Source organism: Bison bison, unplaced genomic scaffold, assembly GCF_000754665.1.
Source record: "Bison bison bison isolate TAMUID 2011002044 unplaced genomic scaffold, Bison_UMD1.0 scf7180017864297, whole genome shotgun sequence".
Lineage (NCBI taxonomy): Eukaryota > Metazoa > Chordata > Mammalia > Artiodactyla > Bovidae > Bison > Bison bison.
Window position 1 is genome coordinate 6,447,989 of NW_011494869.1, and position 22,574 is coordinate 6,470,562.

A 22,574-nucleotide genomic window follows, 5' to 3' on the forward strand; every position below is an offset into this window, starting at 1 on the left:
AACTCAGTGTTTGTTCTTTTCATTTACAATAAACCCTTTAAAAGTTTTTACAATAATAAGTTTTGGAGAATAAGCTTCATTATAATTTTTTTATCATATGTTCTGATGACTAATAATACAGCATCTAGCACAGAGAAGATCTCTATAAATGTTTGTTCTCTAAGAATGTAAACATCAGTATGAATTACTGCATATAATATTTATGTGTCACAATCCAGACCTGGAAAATTACAGCACTTGAGCTGCTGCAGAAAGAGGTGTGGAAGTCTTCTTTGTTAGGGTGTCTCTATAAAATCAGGAATTCTGCTATCAATGTTATATTCCCCCAAAGCCAACACAGGCTATAGTTGCTGCTTGCCAAATGAAAAATTTAAGGAGAAATTTCCCATTTTGATTGGAAATGGTTGAGATGAATACACTACAAAACAGGCACACTGCTTTTTTGCAGTGCGAAGGGCAGAAGGAAAGTTCACACGTATTCAGACATCTATCCTTCCAACAGTGCTGGTGACCTTTGGTAACTCCTGAAAAATGGACTTCAAATCTACATTCAACCTTCTAATTTCCTTATAACAAATGACAACAAAAAATAATTGTTATCGGCTCTAACATTTGAAGTAAATACAAACTTTACAGACAAGGCGTATACTGGGATTTTTATTTATTATAAGCACCCTATCTTAAACACACTAACTAATACAGGATTCACTGCATAACCTTATTCATTATGAAAGCAAGCTCTATAGCAAACCATCACAATAACTCCTCGTACCTGGTGTGTAAGTAAAACGTTGAGACTGGCTTTTTTTCCTCTTGCCATTGCAAAGATAAAAGTGCACCTGCACTGCAGCTGTAACTGCTGGGTTATGATATGGAGGAACTTCAAGGACAATGTGAGCCTAAGGAGCATGGAAAGCAAGATTGTGTTACACTCAGAACTAAAAATGAAATGCACCTGCTAAACTCAACACATCTCATGAGTCTTAACTACTCGGGCTCATTATGCACATTAACTGGTCATATAAGTCATCTGGGGATTTACTCTAAGGATACTTCAGTCTTAACAGAGAAAAGCTCTTTCAAGTAAACCATTAAAGGAGAAATTGCTTTTCACTCACCTACTTGGGTTTCTAGTTGAGGCAGAAATCAAGTCTTATTATTTACTATGTAGTCAGATATTTTGCTCTAATAAATATTACATGTTACTATACATCTTAAGTGAAAGCTTGTTCTAATTTTTAATCAAAGCTTAATAGCTCCCATATTGTGTTATAGATTTCTTATTTTTTTTTCTGGCCTTACTGCGTGGCCTGAGGGATCTCAGTTCCCTCACCAGGGATTGAACCTGGGCTACAGGAGGAAAAGCATCAAATCCTAACCACTAGGGAACGCCTTTATCTTAAATTTTACATTGAAAATGTTCTAAATGGCAAAACACAAAATCTGTATCTATATCAAGAATAATCTTACATATGCATAGAGAAAATTTTTAGTTCCAAGTCAACCACAATCCTTAATCTAACTTCTCTAGGTCTTTGGAGAACACTGTGGGAAGTAGTATTGCCTACCCCAGAGAAAATTCTGTCTCCATTCCAACCAGGATGAAGGGATCACAGCTTTCAGTGTTGAATCCTGGAAGGCTTAATGTGGAGGAGTTGGAAAGAGTGTGTTAAACACAAAACCCCTGAGGGCTTGTCCTCCTATTTTTTTGCCCGTTGTTTAAAGACGTTCACTGAATTCAGAGAAGTACATCAATGATAACTTCAGTAAGAACTTCTAATAATCTTTCATTTCTAATTTCTCCTTCCCTATCCACAAAAAAGGGGAAGACACCAACAGTTTATCTTTCCTAAACTTTATTTTAGTACCAGGAAAGCAGTCTATCTCATGTCCAAACTTCTAAAAAAGACTCCTCATCTATACCACAAAGCAACATTATCTAATTTTCACATTAAGCATCTCAAATATTTCCAAAGAAATAAACTTCTTACCCCTTGACATTTTTCCTTGATTATTTTCCCTTCTACTTCCCACTGAGGTCGTCCATCTATTGAAAGAAACAATTTACAGTTAAAAGGAAGTCAAAAAGCATGCAAACAAAATCTAACTTATTTAGTATCACAAGTTTATTGGCAAAAGGAATCTTTATCTCACTGACTTCTGTTATGAAAATGTCTACCCATGGGGAAAAAAATGTGAAGAAAGATCTTAGGCTACCTGAATTTGCAGGGCCTGTAGACTTTAGTCTACTAAGTGATGTATGAAAATCTTCTGAGAACACCTCTACAAAGTGGCGGCCAACTTCTTTCTGTTTGTGTGCCTTAAAGTAATGAGAAACTCATTCCCTAACCAAGTAACCCATTTCATCTTTGGATAATAACTGCTGCTAGAAAACTGCTCTGTCTTCATGATAGATAACATGTCTCCTTCAAGTACCCAACCTCTGGCCTAAGCACTACTCCTTGTAGCCACCCCCTAAAAATCTTGAGCGTCTCTGTGAGACAGTATTTCATATGTTTAAAAGCATCTGTGTTTTCCTGTGTCTCCTTTTCTGCTGCCTAGCACCTCTAGTTCCGCATCTGTTCCTTAAACGATATTTTAGCCCCCCTAGTCACTCTTCTTTGAACAGTCTTCCAGTGTGACCATCTCCCTCCAAATGCATCAGGCTGAGGACTGAATAGACCAGGTGAGAAATGACTCAACATGACAGAGAGTGACTGAGGCTCTTGTTGTCTTACATGGAGATGCTATGTCTCTGTGAATATGTTATCTGAGGCAGCTACACTATAAAGAAAGTGTCTGACACTTCGCATGTGGCCAGCAAGTGTCCCTCAGTCTGCCACATTTCCTACTGCCAAGCTCAAGCTCCCACACTGTGTACTCATGCAGCTGGGTTTGTTTTTTTTTTTTAACCCCCAGCCCTTGCTATGTGAGTTTCCCCCTACTAGACTTCATTTTCTAGGATTGCTTGGCTTGTCAAGATCTTAGAAACAGATGGTCTTGTGAATAATTTGCTAGGCTTTCCAGATTTGGGTCACCACAGATCTTTATTATCTGGTTTCTGTCTCTTCGTCACAAGTGACTTGTTTACCTGGGGAGCACCCCATCTGCTACTAGTGCTCGCATTCCAGTCTAATGTGCAGCTATTCTAAAGCATTCTTCTTATGTCATGGGCATTCACCCAGTGACAAAACCAAAAAGTACCTTCACTGCTAGGATGACTTCATCTGGTCTGTGAAGACTTGGTGAAATGCCTTTTCACCACTTTCTACTCCAACAACTAAGTATGAGCTACCCTTGTGCACAAATGCTATGCCTACTCAGAACTACAGCTCAGTTCAGCAATCATTTGCTGGGTCTCAACTTGCCAGGCACTCTGGGTTGCCGAAATAAGAGACAGGATACCCTACCTTCTGTCTGTGGATGAAAGGCAAATATAAACAGTTCACTATAATGAAATGTGGTGGTTACAATAATTAATAAAGACGCATTCTGGATGTACTAGGAGATAGATGCCAGGGTCCTTATAACCGAGTCTTGGCTACTGTAAACACTGTGCAATGAACATGGGACTGTGTATGTTTTTTTGAGATAGTATGTCTATTTTCTTCAGATAAATACCCAGAAGTGGAACTGCTGGATCATATGGTAGTTCTACTTTAAATTTTTTAAGGAATCTCCAAAATATCTTCTGTAGTGACTGCATCAGTTCACATTCCCACAAACAGTATACAATTCCCTTTTGTTCACAGACTTGCCAACACTTGTTTCTTCCAGCTTTTTTTTTTTTAATAGCCATTCTAAGAGGTGTGAGGTAGTATCTATGGTTTTGTGTTTTTCTTTTTTTGGGGGGACTTTGCCGGGTCTTCACTGCGGCATGTGGGATCTAGCTCCCTGACCAGGGAATGAACCTGAGACCCCTACATTGAGAGAATGGAGTCTTAGCCACTGGACTACCAGGGAAGAAGTCCCTCTCTATGGTTTTGACTTGCATTTCACTGATGATTAACAATGTAGAGAAAGAATCTTCGTATTTGTTGGTTATCTATGTTCTTCTTTGGAAAAATGTCTACTGGGATCTTCTGCTTATTTCTTAATTGGGATTGTCTGATTTTTTACTACTGAGCTGTATGAACTCTTTATGTGCTTTGGAAATATTTTCTCTCGTTCAGTAGGCTGCTTTCTCATCTTGTGGATAGTTTGTTTTGTTGTGTGGCTTTTTAAGTTTGATGTAGTCTGTTTTATTTCTGCTATTGCTGCTTTTGGTGTCAGATTCAAAAAATCACTGTCAAGACCTATGCCATGGCTTACTACCTAAGTTTTCTTCCAGTTTTACTGTTTCAGGTTTTACATTTAAGTCTTCAATCTATTTTGAGTTCATTTTTGTGTATGGTTTAAGAGAGTGGCCCAGTTCATCTATTTTATATATAGTAGTTTGTATCTTCTTATCCCAAACTCCTAATTTATCCCTTCTCTCTCCTATCCCCTTTGGTAACCATAAGTTTGTTTTCTATGTCTGTGTCAACTCAAATCTTATATTATTTACCTTGTCCTTTTTCAAGAAAGATGATTTTGGATTCTGGAAGAAAATTAGATCCAGTAACAATCATTTCATGACCTCCATTTACAGAACAACTGTTGATACTGTACTTCTCAATATGAGGAAGTTCTTGGGCAGACCGCTGAGCTGTTTTTTAACAGTGGAGAAAAATAAATACTAGTTTACAGTCTTTCACATGTAAATGACAAATTCTAGCTATAAAAGAAGAAAATTCTGGGCTTTTATAAAATGCAGGACAATATTAATAATATCTAAATAACTATGCTATTTAGAAAACAAAATACTTATTAGTCATGTGATTCTACATTATTAGACTACAACTATAGAGAAACTAATAAAGAGAAATTAATCAATGCCCGCAACTTATGTTGACTCCAACACATTTACCTCATCCACTTTTCTCTTTTTAGCTTAATACATTTCTTCCCTACAATTTGCCTTTTAAAATTGGCAAATTTAATAGAAGAAGAAAACTAAGTCCAAAGATGCATAACTATATTACATACAATTAAAAGAAGACAAGTTTCTAAAGGACAAACACCAAGTAAATCTTTCATCAAGAAAATAGCAAAAAAGAAAATAGCCAGATCATCAAGACATCAGGATTACATTTTGGATGATCTTCTGAATAACTAAACAAAGTATACATGAAGTACACATTTCAATACAGAATTTTTAAAAATGAACATAAATATTTCTTAGTGCACTCTACTCTTCCTTTCCAGGATATATGAACACAATTTATCTTAAAGCTTGTAAGTTATTATTTAAAGTATTAACTTTTCCTTGGTGCCATCATTTTCTGATATCAACTGAGTTCAACTGTTGTATTTTCTGGAGATCCTATTTCTAGCCTTTCTTTTCTTTTTTTAAAAAATGCTTGAGTTTCAAGCTATACTTCTTTTGACTGCTTAGGTTCTCTAAGGGTTTATTCCTGTCAAAGGCCTCAATAACTATGTTTCTCTCTGGATTAAAATAAAGTGTGGACTATACTTTCTTCTTCATGTTTTGGAAACAGGTCTACTTTTAGTCCTACTACTTGGGTGGAAAATTGGTGGCTTAGAGGGTCAGCTGTGTTTTGTTTGGCCAAAACACATTTTTAAGAAATTTAAACAATTTGACTGCCTTTATGATGCATGCAGTCCCAGTTCACTATGTCTCTTCCAAGTACTTCACACCAAGCCACAAAAGGTATATGAACTGGGATCCTAGTCCTGTTCAAAGACAATGTGTCATAGGGGATGGGTCTGGTTAGGATGAGCTACAATTTGGAAAGTACCAGGTACCAACCTAGATCTCAGAAAACATTTATGAAAACATTATGTCCCTATTTATGTTTTAAATGGCCCAACAGAGAAGGAGCATAAAAACAAGCACTGACCAGCCTAGGGAATAAGACTAATTATTTATGGTGGAAACCAACCATCACAAGTACATTTGCTGAACACTCAAACTGTGTTCAGCAAATGGTATAGCCATAATAAAATATTATGCATGTGCTGAAAGTATTTTTGAAGAATATTTAACAATATGAAAAAATGCCCATTATAAGTGAAAATACCAAATACTCAAATACTCAGACCCAAAAAAATCCAGAAAATGGTTAATAGTGACTATATCAGAGAAGTGACATTACAAAAGATTTTAATGCTACTCTTTATACCATTCTGTGTTTTCTATATTCTCAACAGTCACACATTAAGTTAATAAACTAAAAGAGAAAACAAAATAATTTTAGCATGAATTCATCTCAAAAACTCAAGCTACTCTATGAACTTAAAATTATTTAAATTATGTTGCTAAAAATTAGAGAAATATATGCTTAAATGGGCACTTGTCTGGCAGAGTAACAAAAATTATGGCAACAAAAGCTGTTTCTAAGAAGAGGATTTAGCTGACTTGAAAATTTACTCTTCATTCTATACTTTTTTTTTAGGTAAGAAGTGGATTTATTCAGATTCAGAGAGAAGCACACTCCATAGTGTGGGCCACCACAGAGGGCAAGTACAGGGGCCTCACTCTATACTTTTATTCATTTAAAATTCTGTACCATATACCTGTATTATCTATTAAAAGTTAATACAAAAATTATGCCCTAAAGGATCTAAACCACAATCTCAGTATTTCAGTACTAACAGCTAACCTGCCTGAGGTCCACAGTTCTCAATCCACAGCTTGAGTAGATATCGGGTTCTAGGGCCTTTTTCAATTTCTTGGCCTTGAAAATCTGGGTAAATGATATTCACTTTCTCAAGCTGGTGTAAATAAATATACAATTAAAAGCCAAAAGCCTGTGAGTCCATAGTTAGGTGAAGTGTCAGCTCGTAAAGACAGACATCTTCCAACATTTTAATAAAACAAAGGTGACCAAGTAATAGTGACACTTAGTGTCAGACTCATAGCTTCATGACTTGGTTCTCAGGTGTCATCAAGCCCCTTTCCTCATTTACAGGTTAAGAAAACTGTAGTCAAGAGAATAATGTCTATAGCCACACAGGCTACCTAGGGTCTGATTATAATGCAAAACCATTTCCTAACTCCAAGATCAGTACTTACTTCCACTACACATGTAGTTTATTTCTATATAAGAAAATCACACCAGCTATCCAGACCCTGGGTTTCAGTTTACTTTTGATCTCAACATAATAAATAAAACAGAAAATGAAAATGACCTTTTATAAATAAAATTTAAAAAACAGCATCACAAGCTCACTTACAGCATTCAACAGGTATAGAAGCTGTTTGCAGAGAAAGGACTTTTCCATTGGGCTGTGGGATGTGTACACGAAACACAAGTCGAACTCTAGTATTCTTTCTGCCAATATCAGTTTCTCCTTTTCGAAGTTCTATATCTGAATTTCGGAGTTTCAAAATACCGGCACAGTCAATACTAGTGGAAAAGAATATACAAGTATTATTGGCTAACTGAAATTAGTGGTTCCAAAAAACTCAGCTGAACAGTTATGTTAACTGGCCAGGCACAACTATCACAACCTAAAATCAGGTCAAAAAAGAAAGATATGACTGCTATTTTCTGCTATTTAAATTAAAAATATGATTAAAAATGTTTTGGATGACAAATAATACTAAGTGTACCAACTGACTGTAAAGAGGGATGTAAATAATTCCTCCCCATACCTGTATTCCCATGCCACTTTTCCTATTAAGAGGTAGAGTAACGATGTCCCCTCTCCTTGATAGTGGGCCTTATGATTTCCTTTGACAATGTGGCCAAGTGATGCTGTGTAATTTACAAGTCTAGCCCTGAAGAAGCTCTGGAGCTTCCACTTTTGTTCTTTTGGAGCCCTGAGACACAATGAAGAAGCCCAACCAGTATGCTGGAGAGAAAGGCCCAGATAATCCTCAACTACTCTGCACTACTCCAGCTGAAATCAGGTACACAAATGATTCCAGCTACCACTACATGAATGGACCAGCTGAGTCCAGCCAACGAAAAGAATCATGAAAAATAATAAACAGTTACTACTTTAAGCCACTAAATTTTGAGGTGGTTTGTTACAGAACTAGATAAGTAAAATATAAAGTGAAAGGCTCTAATTCTATACATATAACTTAGCCCAGAAAAGATTAATTTATAGGACCACAAATAAGTCATCAATAACATATTAAAACTTTTATACGTTTATTAATAAAAACAACTCATCAGGCTTGAACCAAAAAAGCTCAAGAAGAATCTGAAAAATATAATATTTTCACCTTCAAAAAGGCAAGGAAATTTCTAAAAAAGTAATCTTTTTTAAAATAAACTTTTTTATTTATAAACAAACTGTATTTAGCTAATATTGAAAAACTGTACCTTAGCTCAAAACAGTACTGATCAAATTGTATCAAGCTAGTATTCATGTTCATATGCCAAATGAGTATTTGGTGGGAAATACCAGAGATTATCAATTTTTATTGAGTTTCAAGGGAAGGTATTTTAGCAGACAGTTAAGTTTCTAGCAGATGACGTGGAGTATCAGAAATGACTATCTTAAACTCTGGCTAAGCAATGCGAGAAAAGAAAAAAGCAACCAAACAAAACCTAAATTTATAGGAATGATAGTAACTATTAATTTCTACTTACAACACAATTATATCCTAGATCAGAATATAACACTGCCACATCCATTCTCATCAAGTTCTAAATCAAGGAGGAGTTATGAGTAGGGAAGGCAATGAATATTGGCATACTATATTTAAAGCATCTTGTAGAGTGGTTCTATGGTTGTGGGTTGAATATCAGTCTTAATTAAAGGATATTACCCATACAAGATAGATTAGGTTTGAAACGACCTAATTTATGGGATAGCAGGCAGAACAAAGGGGCTATCTCCCAATCTTCCCCCACACTACTGCTTTGAGAGAACAGTAGAGCTTTTTCTTTCTTTTGGCCGCATCATACAGGATACTAGATCCCTGACTAGGGATAAAACAGGCACACCCTGCAGTGGAAGTTGTTGTTCAGTCGCACAGTCATGTCAAACTCTGCGACACCATGGACTGCAGCATGCTAGGCTTCCCTGTCCTTCCCCATCTCCCAGAGCTTGCTCAAACTCATGTTCATTGAGTCAGGGATGCCATCCAATCATCTCATCCTCTGTCATCCCCTTCTCCTTCTGCCTTCAATATTTCCCAGAATTAAGGTCTTTTCTAATAAGTTGGCTCTTTCGCATCAGGTGGCCAAAGTATTGGAACTTCAGCATTAGCCCTTCTAATGAGTATTCAGGATTGATCTCCTTTAGAATGGACTGGTTTGATCTCCTTGCTGTCCAAGCGACTCTCAAGAGTCTTCTCCAACACCACAGCTCACAAACATCGATTCTTTGGCACTCAGCCTTCTTTATGGTCCAACTCTCACATCCATACATGACTACTGAAAAAACCACAGCTTTGACTAGACAGACCTTTGCTGGTAATGTCATGTCTCTGCTTTTTAATATGCTGTCTATGTTTGTCACAGCTTTTCTTCCAAGGAGCAAGGGTCTTTTAACTTCATGGCTACAGTCACCATCTGCAGTGATACTGGAGCCCAAGAAAAGAAAAGTCTGTCACTGTTTCCATTATTTCCCCATCTATTTGCCATGAAGTGATGGGACTGGATGCCATGATCTTCATTTTTTAATGCTGAGTTTTAAGCTAACTTTTTCACTCTCCTCTTTCACTTTCATCAAGAGGTTCCTCAGTTTCTCTTCGCTTTCTGCCATAAGGGTGGTGTGTCATCTGCGTATCTGAGATCATTGATATTTCTCCCCACAATCTTGATTCCAGCCTGTGCTTCATCCAGCCCTGCATTTCGCATGATATACTCTGCATGTAACTTAAACAAGCAAAGTGACAATATACAGCCTTGACACACTCCTTTCCCAATTTGGAACCAGTCTGCTGTTCCATGTCCTGTTCTAATTGTTGCTTCTTGACCTACATACAGGTTTCCCAGGAGGCAGGTAAGGTAGTCTGGTATTCCCATCTCTTTAAGAATGTTTCACAGTTTGTTGTGATCCACACAGTCAAAGGTTTTGACTCCACTAGCTTTGTTCATAATGATGCTTCCTAAGGCCCACTTGACTTCGCATTGCAGGATGTCTGGCTCTAGATAAGTTACCACACCATGGGTCATTAAGACTTTTTGTGTATAGTTCTTCTGTGTATTCTTGACATTTCTTCTTAATATCTTCTGCTTCTGTTAGGTCCACACTGTTTCTGTCCTTTAGTGTTCCCATCTTTGCATGAAATGTTCCCTTGGTATTGCTAATTTTCTTGAAGAGATCTCTAGCCTTTCCCATTCTACTGTTTTCCTCTATTTCTTTGCATTGTTCACTTAGGAGGGCTTTCTTATTTTTCCTTGCTATTCTTTGGAACTCTGGATTCAGATGGGTATACCTTTCCTTTTCGCGTTTGCCTTTCACTTCTCTTCTTTTCTCAACTAAATTGTAAGGCCTCCTCAGACAACCATTTTGCCTCTGTGCATTTCTTTTTCTTGGGGATGGTTTTGATCACTGCCTCCTGTACAATGACATGAACCTCTGTCCATGGTTCTTCAGGCACTCTCTATCAGATCTAATCCCTTCAGTCTATTTGTCACTTCCACTGTATAATTGTAAGGGATCTAATTTAGGTCATACTTGAATGGCTTAGTGGTTTTCCCTACTTTCTTCAATTTAAGTCTGAATTTGTTCTTTCTGGTCTATTCCAGGCAGTCAGTGTCTGCCACCTCCGGTTGGGGAAGGGAACATGAATCTTGACTACCACCTCTATTTCATGTTTGGATCCTACAGTTCTGATAAGTTCACATTATTTGGTACGTAAGGCTTTCTTAAATTCTTGAAAATCTGTCTTAGAAACTCATGTACTCTGTTTTCTTTAATTTATTGATTTATACATTATTTTAAAAAATGATTTGAGGCATTTTACAACATAAACACGAATAACGTCAAGAAGAAAGAAATAGAAAAAAATTTTTAAATAGAAGAAACAGGAAATAAATATATCCCAAATCTAACGTTACGTGAATTACTATAATTACTATAATTCAGCTTGATCATGAACTTCCAGGAAGCCGAGGCAAAAAATAACAATGATAAAGTTTTTGTAGGTCTCTCCTTGTCTGGTAAAGTCTACTGCTTAAAATATCCAGAGGAATGAATGGAAACATGGCCTGCAAACTGTCACCTAAGAAGCAATTTTATGAATTCTTAGAAAAAGATAGTTCAAAGTTGATTTTCAATTTCCCCTCTGCATCTGAATAACAGTATTTTCATGTGTTTTTGATGCTAAATGAAAAAGATCCTAGGGAATTCCCTGGTCGTCCTGTGGTTAGAATTCTGTGCTTCCACTGCCAAGGACTGAGGTTTGATCCCTGGTTGGGGAACTAAGATCCCGTAAGTCTCGTGGTGCAGCTAAAAAAAATTTAAAAAGTAAGATCCAAGAGTAAAAGGGAGGAAGGGAGGTAAGCCTTCTTGCATTCTCATTAGAGGCTGGCCACCTCACCTTATTTGAAAATGGGTCAAACAGGATGCCTGGAAACAGAGTTAACATTTTTCTTTAAGAGTTTTGCTCATGTACCTGAATAAGGATCACCTGAGAATACAAAGTTCTTTTTATATACTGCAGAACACAGAAAGTATAAGAGTAGAGATTATCAGCTAACAGTGCCCCAGCCATGAAAAAACTCTCATTTTAGCCCATGTATTGACTTAATAGGATCCAGTTCTCGAGTACTATTGACTTGAACAAAGCAGGCAAAGATAAGGTTTTATTTAAATCTATATTAATTTTTCTTTTCTGCTAGTAAGTAGATAAAAGCAATTCTTATTTTATAATTGTACAGTTATATCATAAATTACCATGTCTTCAGGGGTATATTCAATTAAATAAAAATATAAATTTAAAAGAGGAGAGCCTGAGACTGAAATCCGATTTTAATAGGACTATTCTTCCAATAGCCTGGGACAGATATCAACGCCACCTTAAGAAAGACCTATATTATAGTTTGAAACAATTTCTCTAAAAAAGTCACTGTAAGTTTCACATACCTGATTGTGGCAAAGTAATAGTTGCCTACTAAATATCCTTTTTCTGTTTTTCTCAGTAACAGACCCCTATCTTGTTAGGGGTGGCAATGTACTCAGGTTAAAAAACAAAACAAAACAAAACATATCCAGGTCTTCCCTATATACAAGGATGATCAATGAGATGCAATAAAAGTGCTGGGTAAGTTTCTGGGAAAAGCTGTTTAAAGAGGCCTGACTCAGATGAAAATTCTCTCCCACCCTTCCTCCTACCCCTTCTTCCTATTCCTTCTAGGATTACAGTTATGATGGCAAAAGCTCTAGCTGCCACTGTGGATCATGAGGTAATCTTGAGGATGAAAACTACAACCTAAAAATAGCAAAGAAAAAACAGAAGGAGCTTGGGGCCCCAATGACTTATGGAGCCACTATGCCAGCCCTAAAATGCCTATCTGTATATTTCTTTTGCAGAAAGAAAAATTAAACCTCTTGCTGTTTAAGCCACTGCACTTCAGGTTTCTATTACAGGTACTATACATTCCTAACTAATCCACTTGAACAAAACTCTACTGCATTCTCATTCAGAATTTGGCAAAATCTCATTTTATTTGGATATGGATAAAATGGGACATCTGAAAGCAGTCAAAAGTTTTCTTTAAGGAAACTTATCAATCACAATTGTTCTGCAATTATTTATTGTCAATCCTATGAAATTAAAAGACATTTACTCCTTGGAAGGAATGTTATGACCAACCTAGACTGCATATTAAAAAGCAGAGACATTACTTTGCCAACAAAGGTCCATCTAGTCAAGGCTATGGGTTTTCCGTTAGTCAGGTATGGATGTGAGAGTTGAACTATAAAGAAAGCTGAGCGCAGAAGAATTGATGCTTTTGAAGTGTGGTGTTGGAGAAGACTCTTGAAAGTCCCTTGGACTGCAAGGAGATCCAACCCGTCCATCCTTAAGGAGATCAGTTCTGGATGTTCATTGGAAGGACTGATGTTGAAGCTGAAACTCCAATACTTTGGCCACCTGATGTGAAGAGCTGACTCATTTGACTCTTTTCCCTGATGCTGGGAAAGATTGAGGGCAGGAGGAGAGGGGGACGAAAGAGGATGAGATGGTTGGATGGCATTACCGACTCAATGGACATGGGTTTGGGTAGACTCCAGCAGTTGGTGATGGACAGGGAGGCCTGGCGTGCTGTGGTTCATGGGGTCACAAAGAGTGGGACACGACTGAGCGACTGAACTGATTAGACTGTGGGCTACTTGACAAAAGTTCACTATTTGTGTCTCTATCAACTAGCATGATGCTTGCCTGGTAAATACATGGTCATAAACTTTTGCTGAATTGAATTTTCTTTATGGAAATATGATACCAACCTTAGCAAATATACTCTAATTGTTTATAAAATGTTATTCAGTTAATTCAGAATACTATTTTATTTTTGTGCTATTAATATAAAAATAAATATATTTTCTTCTGAAAATTATTTCAGGAAAAGAAAAAACAGTCCATTTCAGGATGTTTCAAGATACCTGGCTGACATATTATTTTCAGGAAGAAGTGGAATTTCCAGAACCTTTGTGCTGGCAATTATTATCTCTTGGCTTGCAGTAGCAACTGTCTTCCCAGTGATTCGATGCACCTGGTAAAATGCATGAGGCCGTAAATATCGGTCATCTGCTGTTCCAATAAACATCTGTAGATTTATTGGCTTTTCACTGTAGCCCAGGAGCTAATTTGGAAGAGCAAACACAGAAAAATAACAACTCATTATCCATGCATTTTACAGTAAGTTTACAACAGTAAGTCTTGTATTTGTATCATATACTATTGATACATAAAATGTTATCTCAACAGTCAAAACAAGTAATAGGTGAACAACCCTCTAAACTACAGAAATATCTTAAGAGTTATAAAATGCTGGAATATATTACAAAGGGATGAGCGGGTTTTGGGGAATTAAAAGCTGCTGCTGCTAAGTCGCTCAGTTGTGTCCGACTCTGTGCGACCCCATGGACTGCAGCCTACCAGGCTCCTCCGACCATGGGATTTTCCAGGCAAGAACACTGGAGTGGGGTGCCATTGCCTTCTCCAGATTAAAAGCTAGATCAACCTAAACTCTGAAAAGCCTTGATAAGGTGCTATGTAGAATATAAAAGAAATGTTGATTCTGTGCTCTAGGCAACATTAACCATCCAGATCGGACTTACAGATCAGCGTATGTGGGAAGGTCCCCAATCAGGCTATTAAAATCAGAGATACTTTTAGTAGAAATGACCTGAAAAGTCCTTTTCCATGTTTCCAACTGAGAATTTCAACTGACTTAAAAAGCTAGGCTACTTGACTTTCTTTGGTACTCTTCAGCTATTGCCTGGGTTAAAACAGCAACACAGGATGAAGAAGGGTGATGGCTAGGAGGTACTGGAGGTAAAAATGGTGATCACAAAAAAGAGGCAGTTAAAAGAAACAGAGCCTAAAGCATTTAGGGAGACTCCTGTGTTCAGTCTGATGGCTGAGTAGCACCCACTGGACCTGCCATCATGCAGACAGCAACTATGTGTACTGTGCTGTACTTAGTCGCTCAGTCGTGTCTGACTCTTTGCGACCCCACGGACTGTTTCCTGTCAACTCCTCTGTCCATGGGATTCTCCAGGCAAGAATACTGGAGAGGATTGCCATGCCCTCCTCCAGGGGATCTTCCCAACCCAGGGATCAAACCCAGGTCTCCCACATTGCAGGCAGATTCTTTACCTTCTGAGTCACCAGGGAAGTCCAACAGCAACTATACACTGGAACAAATATAAAGAATGACTTTGAAAGGAAGGAAAGTATCAAAGTAAAGAGATACTAGAAACTGACACATGTAAGAAGAAAATAAGGGAAGGTGTGTTTCCTGTTTTTAAGGCTTTAATCTGAGGGAAAGCCACAGTCCATGCTTTTAACAGTGTGGCTGAAACTACCAAAGAAATCTACAGTCTGAAGGGCTTGAAGAAACAAGGACAGAGCCTGTCATAACCTCTGGAAAGTAGAGGCAAATCCCAGAAAAGAGAGCCAGAGAAGGGGTGCTCCAAGTTTTATATATATATATATATATATATATACACACACACACACACACACACACTGGAGAAGGCAATGGCACCCCACTCCAGTACTCTTGCCTGGAGAATCCCATGGACGGAGGAGCCTGGTAGGCTGCAGTCCATGGGGTCGCTAAGAGTCGGACACTACTGAGCGACTTCACTTTGACTTTTCACTTTCATGCATTGGAGAAGGAAATGGCAACCCAGTCCAGTATTCTTGCCTGGAGAATCCCAGGGACGGGGGAGCCTGGTGGGCTGCCGTCTACGGGGTCGCACAGAGTCGGACACGACTGAAGCGACCTAGCAGCAGCAGCAGCACACACACACACACACACACACACACACACACACACTCCACCCAGTTCTTTGTCTGACCTGTAAACCATCCATAACAGGACAGACTCAAGCAGCCTAAGGCTAAAATAACTGAAATGAGATAATGAGGTACCACCAAGCACAGGGAGACAGGTTTTACAGGTTGACTCCAACCAAGTTAAGTGCCTGCTTAAACAAAAAAGTTCAACATTCTTTGGCAGTACATATGGGTGTGCATTTATATTTGTTTTGATGTTGTTCATCAAAGGTGTATGAGTTCTTCACATAATCTGAATATTAATCCCTTGCAGATATGTGATCTACAAATACTATCTCGCATTCTGCAGGTTGTTTTTTTTACTTTCTTGGTTGTGTCCTTTGACACACACAAGTTTTTAAAATTTTGCCTTTTGCCTTTGTGCATGCTCAGTCATGTCCAACTCTGCAAACCTGGACTGTAGCCCACCAGGCTCCTCTGTCCTTGATTTTCCCAGGCAAGAATTACTAGAGAGGGTTACCATTTCCTACTCCAGGGGATCTTCCCGATCCAGGGATTGAACCCATGTCTCTTGTGTCTCCTACATTGGCAGGTGGATTTTTAACCAACTGCACCACCTGGAAAGACCCTTTTTAATTTTGATGGAGTCTGATTTGTTTCTTTTGTTGCTTGTGCTTTAGCTAACATACTTAAGAAACCACTACCAAGTCCAATGTTGAGAAGATTTTCCTCAAGTTTTCTTCAAAGATTTTATAGTTTTAGGTCTTACATTAGGTCTCTGATCCACTTTGAGTTAATTTTTGTATATCATATAAGGCAAGGATTCAACTACATTGTCTTGCTTGTGGATATCTAATTTTCCCAGCACCATCTGTTGAAAAGACTCATTTCTCCCACTGAAAGGTCTTGGAACCCCATCAAAAATTAATTCATCATATATGTTAGAACTTATTTCTGGGCTTTCTATTCTACTTCATTGGTCTTTATGCCAGCACCATACTGCTTAAAATACTGTAGTTTTGTAGTATGTTACAAGTCAGGGAGAGGAAATCCTCCAACTTTATTCTTCCTTTTCAGGATTGTTTCAGCTACTTGAGGCCCCTTGCAATTCCATATGAATTTGAGACTACGATTTTTCATTTTGCAAAAAGGACTGTTGGAATCTGGCTAAATACTGCATTAAATCTGTAGATTTCTTTGGGGAGCGCGGATATCTTAATTAAGTCTCCTTCCCATGAAAATGGGATGTCTATTTTTGTTCCAAGTATACTTAGATTTTATTTTTACTTTATATTTTTTTAAACAATATTGTTTAAGTAGACCATTTTTAAAAGTTATTTTTGAATTTGTTGTATATTGCTTTCTATCTTATGTTTTGGTTTTTTTGGCCTGGAGACACATGGGGTCTTAGCTCCTCAACCAGGGACTAAACTTGCACCCTCTGCACTGGAAAACAAAGTCTTAACCACTCGATTGCCAGGGAAGTTCCTATTTTTACTTTATATTATTTTTAAATTACTTTATATATTTCCATTTAGTTTTCTTTCAGAAACATTTTATAATTTTCAGCATACAAGTCTTATATCTCCTTGGTTAAATTAATTCATAACTACTTCTTTTAGATGCTATTGTAAGTGAAACTGCTTTCTTAATGTCCTCTTTGGGTTGTTTATCACCTGTACGTGCTTCCCTGGTGGCTTAGATAGTAAAGAATCTGCTTGCAATGTGGGGACCTGGGTTCGATCCCTGAGTTGGGAAGATCCCCTGGAGAAGGGAACTAGCTACCCACCCCAGTATTCTGGTCTGAAGAATTCCATGGACTAAAAATAGTCCATGGGGTCGCAAAGAGTCAGATACAACTGAGCAACTTTCACACAGAAATACACAGAAACACAGCTGCTTAAGTATGAGTTGATCTCCTGCCCAGAAACTTCCCTGAACTAATTTATTAGCTCTAGCAGCTTTCTTGGGGATTATTCGGGATTTTTAAAGTAGATGAGCATGTCATCTGTTAATAGAGATAATTTTACCTCTTCCTCTCCAATTTTGATGTCTTTTATTTCTTTTTCTTGCCTAATAGCTCTGGCTAGAACTTTCGGCACAAATGCTGAATAGCAGTGACAAAAGCAAGCAACCTTGTCTTGTTCCTGATCTTAGGGGAAAAGCTGGCAGTCTTTTACCAGGATGATGTCAGCTGTGGGCTTTTCATAAATGACCTTGATCATGTTAAGGACTTCCCCACTTTTCCTAGTTTGCTTGGGTGTTTTTGTTTTTTTAATGAAAGCTGTTAAATTTTATCAAATGCCTTTTCTGTGTCAATTGAGATGATCATGTGGTTTTTATGCCTTCTTTCTATTAATATGATTATAACAACTGATTTTCATTTGTTGAATCACCTTCTGCATTCTTGAGGTAAATTCCATTTGGTCATGCTGTATAATCCTTTTTAAAAAATTATTTATTTGGCTGCATTGGGTCTTAGTGGTGGCTTGCAGGTGTACTTGCTCTGTAGTATGTGAGATCTCTGTTCTCTGGCCAGGGATTGAACACACTCCCCTACATTACAAGGATTCTTAACCACTGCACCACCAGGAAGTCCCTGTATAATCCTTTTAATGTGTTGTTGGATTCGGTTTGCTAGTTTTTTTGTTGAGGATTTTTGTCTTATATATTTTAGGGATATTGTTCTTGTAGTTTTCTTGTATCTTTGTCCTTATTATCCTTTCAATTAAAAATTTTTTTTCCACATCTCTACTGGAATTCCTTCATCCCTTCACATATTTAGCCCACCTTTTCTACTAGCTAATTTAGCATTTTTATCACTGTTATGTCAAAGTCTCTTTCTGATAAGTCCAACCCAGATGTAGGGCCAGATTTGAGCCACCTCTGGGTCTGTTTCTATTGACTGTTTTCTCTTCATTGTGGTTCACAGTTTTTTTTTTTTTAATTTTATATAATTATGTATTTATTTAGTTTTGGCTTTGCTGGGTCTCTGTTGCTACACTGGCTTTTCTCTAGATGCAGTGCGCAGGCTTCTTACTACAGTGGCTTCTTGTTGCAGAGCACAGGCTCTAGGGAGTGCAGGCTTCAGTAATTGTGGCACATGGCTCAGTAGTTGCGGCTCCCAGGCTCTAGAGCACAGGCTCAATAGCTGCGGCACATAGGCTTAGTTGCTCTGCAGCACGTGGGATCTTCCCGGATCAGGTGCTGAACCCGTGTCTCCTGCATTGGCAGGCAGATTCTTTACCACTAAACCACCAGGGAAGCCCTGGTTCACACTTTCTTGTGTGTGTATGCATTGTTTAACATATACTAGACATTTTGTATAAAAGAACTCTAGGAATTGAAGTAGAAAATATTTATTTCCAGAAAGAGGCATGCTATTTTTAAATTTTTTTTTATTTGGTCAGGTCACAGTTCTTAAGCTGTCTCAGCTCTACTACTGCAGCTTTAGTCAGACTCCTCTGCTTTGGGATGGTGGTTTACATGGCACCTGGTGGGGAGGTCTTATAAGCTTCAGAGAGATACTCTCAGCAATCCTCACTCCTACTTTTGGACCTAAGTGCCCCTGGGAAGAAAATTTGCCAAGGGCACAGTATGATAATATAGACTGCATAAAGTTTATTTTTCAGTAAGCACAGTGGAGGAGCTCTTCAAGGCAGTGGAGTTTCTAGGGCCCAGACCCAAGCACTGTCTCTACAAGCTGTGGATGCTGAGTCAGAGTCAGTGATGTTTTCAGTAGAGCAAAACTGAGCAGGGTGGCTGGACACTGTTCCAGGCCACATAGCTTTCAAACCTGAGATTTTATGAGCTATTCAATAACCTTAAAAGAAATTCTCTTCTATTTGTATATTATGGTTTTGTAAAGTATCCTGACATATGATATCAACAGAGTGCCTAGTATAGTGCTTGGCATGTAGCCAACAAATGTTAGCTATTAGTGTGCATCCGGAGTCTAAGTATGGAATCTAATCAGAGTTTCAAATTTATTTGATTATGTTGTCCTTCAGGTGAGTGTTTTACTCCCTCAGGCTTGCCCATGCCTGGCTTTACACTGGAGTCTGTAACCAAGCAACATCATAATTTATTGATTATCCTCCTCTACCCAGGAAAGGACATGAAATTTTTTGCCTATTATCAGAAAAAAAGGATTTACTCAGGATGCTTTTCAGTCCTGTAACATTTAGAGAAGCAAATAAAGCCTGAACCATTGCAACAGCCTTATAACTGCTCTCCCTGTTCTTACTCTTGCTCCTTGATAGCCTGTTTTCTGTCGAGGAGCCAGAACAAACTTGTAACATTAACCGGATAACTTTACCTCCCTGCTCAGAACTCTCTAGTGGCTTCCTTCCACACTGAGAACTAAATTCAAATGCCCTACAAATATTTACAAGTCCTATGTGATCTGGGCCCTAGATAATCTGCTGCCTTACCTTCTCCTACTCTCTCCCTTCCACAGTCTGTTCTGATCATCCTGGCCTTATTGCATGGACCACTTAAGCTCATTCGGACCCTCAGGAGTTTCACACGTAATATTTTATCCCTTTGGAATATTCTTCCCTCTGATCGTCACATTACCTCATTGCTTCAGCCTGCACTCAAAGGTCAGCTCCTCAGAGAAAACCACCCTATCTGAAACATTGTATTTCACCCCTTTATCCTGTTTTATCAATTTTCATAGTATTTATTACTATTAAAAGTATTTTATATATTTGTTCATATCTGTTTGCCTCAGTACCACATAAGTTTCAAAAAGGTAAAAACTCTGTCTTGTTTACTACTCTACCTTTTCCTCTTTTTATTGAGGATGTGTTATGAAAATATCTCTATCAAATGTCACTGCTTCAGCCAGTATTATATAGGTGACACTAAAATAAAGAACAAAGTGGTATGTATTAAATTTTAAGGAAAGAGTGAAGACCTTTAAAGGTAGAAATCTATTAATCATAATAATATAGGAAATAGGGAAGTACATGATAAAAAGCAATTAAGGCTCTGTTTAGGAAAGAAAAGACAAAATCATGGAAATCAGTTAAGAGGCTAAAGCATTAAAATCATGTGTACTCAAAATTTAAACAAGGGTAGAAGTAAGAACATGAATAGAAAATAGGAATGAAGATGGATTAATGCAATAAATCTTTCTTATGAGTCCCTGAAGGGATTTTTATAACTGACTACATATAGAACAATAAAGAGAAGGGAACAAAGAAATTAGAAGTTCTGAGCTTCAATACGCAGGAGAATGATGGTATCCCTAGCAAATAAAGAAGTCACTTATTTAGAATACATTTGGAGAAAGATAAGGTCATGTCTTCAATGTTAGTCATGTTATATTCAAGGTAATGCTGAGATATCTAGATGGAAATGTGAGGCTATGTAAGACAAACATTCTTTTAGCCTAGCCATAGCACTATTGCGCAATAACAAAATTATATACTCTACTGTGCTTTAAAAGGATGACTGAAATGCTTTCTGTTTCTTATTTTGACATGATGAGAACGATGACATCATGACAACATGAGTATACACTGTGAAAGTTTCAGTACTCACAGCTCCTGAAACACTACCAAGTTTTAACTGTATCACTGATTTGTAGCTCCCTGAGCAGCACTGTGAAATGATGAGAGTGCCAGTATACTCTCTATCTTAACTACTCTGCCACTATTGCACAAAAAATAGCCACAGTTAATACATAAATGAATGAGTATGGCAACATCATGACTGACGTGCACTAATGGTATTTAATGCAAAGGGGCCAGAAATCCAAATTCCTATCACTTCATGAGATACTCACTGTTCTTCAAATACCTATCAATGCATGAGATAATCATTGTTCTTCAAAGAGCAGAACTAGCCTGTGTTGCCCAGAACTTCAGAATGTCCCATCATGTATATATATTTATACAGAAAAGTTTGTGAACTTGGAACTCAACTCCTTAGAATATATAAATATCACCCAAATCACAGTTTTAACACATAAGAATTTATCATGAATATAACTGCCATGTAAATTGAAGAAAACTTAAGCAAGAGTTGATCATTTCAGAAAATCATGTCATTGTCAGTAATGCCACTCACTTGTGGCATTCAGGCTGCTGATCAACACATCTGCCTTTGTGCCTGCGACACTGTAGTGATGCTGTAGGTACAAATATCAGGCTACTTTATTGTGTTTTGTACAGTTGTTACCGCTTCCCTTATGGCTCAGCTGGCAAAGAATCTGCCTGCAGTGTGGCAATCCAGGGTTCGAGTCCTGGTTTGGGAAGAGGAGAAGGGAAAAGCTACCCACTCCAGTATTCTAGCATGGAGAAGTCCATGGACTGTATAGTCCACAGGGATGCAAGCTGAGCACTGAAGAATTGATGCCTTTGAACTACGGTGTTGGAGAAGACTCTTGAGATTCCCTTGGACTGCAAGGAGATCAAACCAGTCAATCCTAAAGGAAATCAGTCCTGAATATTCACTGGAAGGACTGATGCTGAAGCTTCAATACTTAGGCCACCTGATGCGAAGAAATGACTCATGGAAAAGACCCTGATGCTGGGAAAGATTGAAGGTGGGAGGAAAAGGGAACGACAGAGGATGAGATGGTTGGATGGCATCACCAACTCAAGGTACATGAGTCTGAGTAGACTCCAGGAGCTGGTGATGGACAGGGAGGCCTGGCGTGCTGCAGTCCATGGGGTTGCAGAGTCGGACACAACTCAGAGACTGAACAGTTGTTACCAAGTCTTTTCATTTTGAAACATAACTTTTTGCTATAATTTAGTTTTCTAAATTTATTCCCTCAATATTAAAGCATTATATTGATATTTCTAAAATTATATTATGTAGGCTGATTATATTATCTTTGCATTTCCATTCCAGGTAAATAAAGTAGTATTATAAAATATTTGTTTAAAATTTTGAGAGTGGGGTTGGGTCTGATAGGGTTGAGAACCACTGGTCTAGAATATTTGCAAGTCAAGAGGCACAAAGGTATTTTATCTTGACCAGTTTGCCTAAAAGCAAATCCTCCAGTCTCCTGTCTAGGGAACATAAACCTTTAGGCGTCAAGAGGAGTTAGAAGTCTCTCTATTCAGGACACAGACTTTTA

At 38.0% G+C, this 22,574-nt stretch overlaps 1 protein-coding gene across 1 annotated transcript in view; it reads right to left on the bottom strand.

Moving 5' to 3' along the window:
* The window catches only part of NFATC3 (nuclear factor of activated T-cells, cytoplasmic, calcineurin-dependent 3), a 93,800-nt gene that overhangs the window by 28,958 nt on the left and 42,268 nt on the right, over positions 1–22,574 (bottom strand). The window contains exons 5-9 of the mRNA XM_010851112.1: positions 13,615–13,814; positions 7,279–7,451; positions 4,547–4,687; positions 1,992–2,047; positions 773–899 (exon numbers count right to left, since the gene is read on the bottom strand). Of these exons, the coding sequence (XP_010849414.1) occupies positions 773–899; positions 1,992–2,047; positions 4,547–4,687; positions 7,279–7,451; positions 13,615–13,814 (697 nt within the window). The remainder of the gene's footprint in view (positions 1–772; positions 900–1,991; positions 2,048–4,546; positions 4,688–7,278; positions 7,452–13,614; positions 13,815–22,574) is intronic.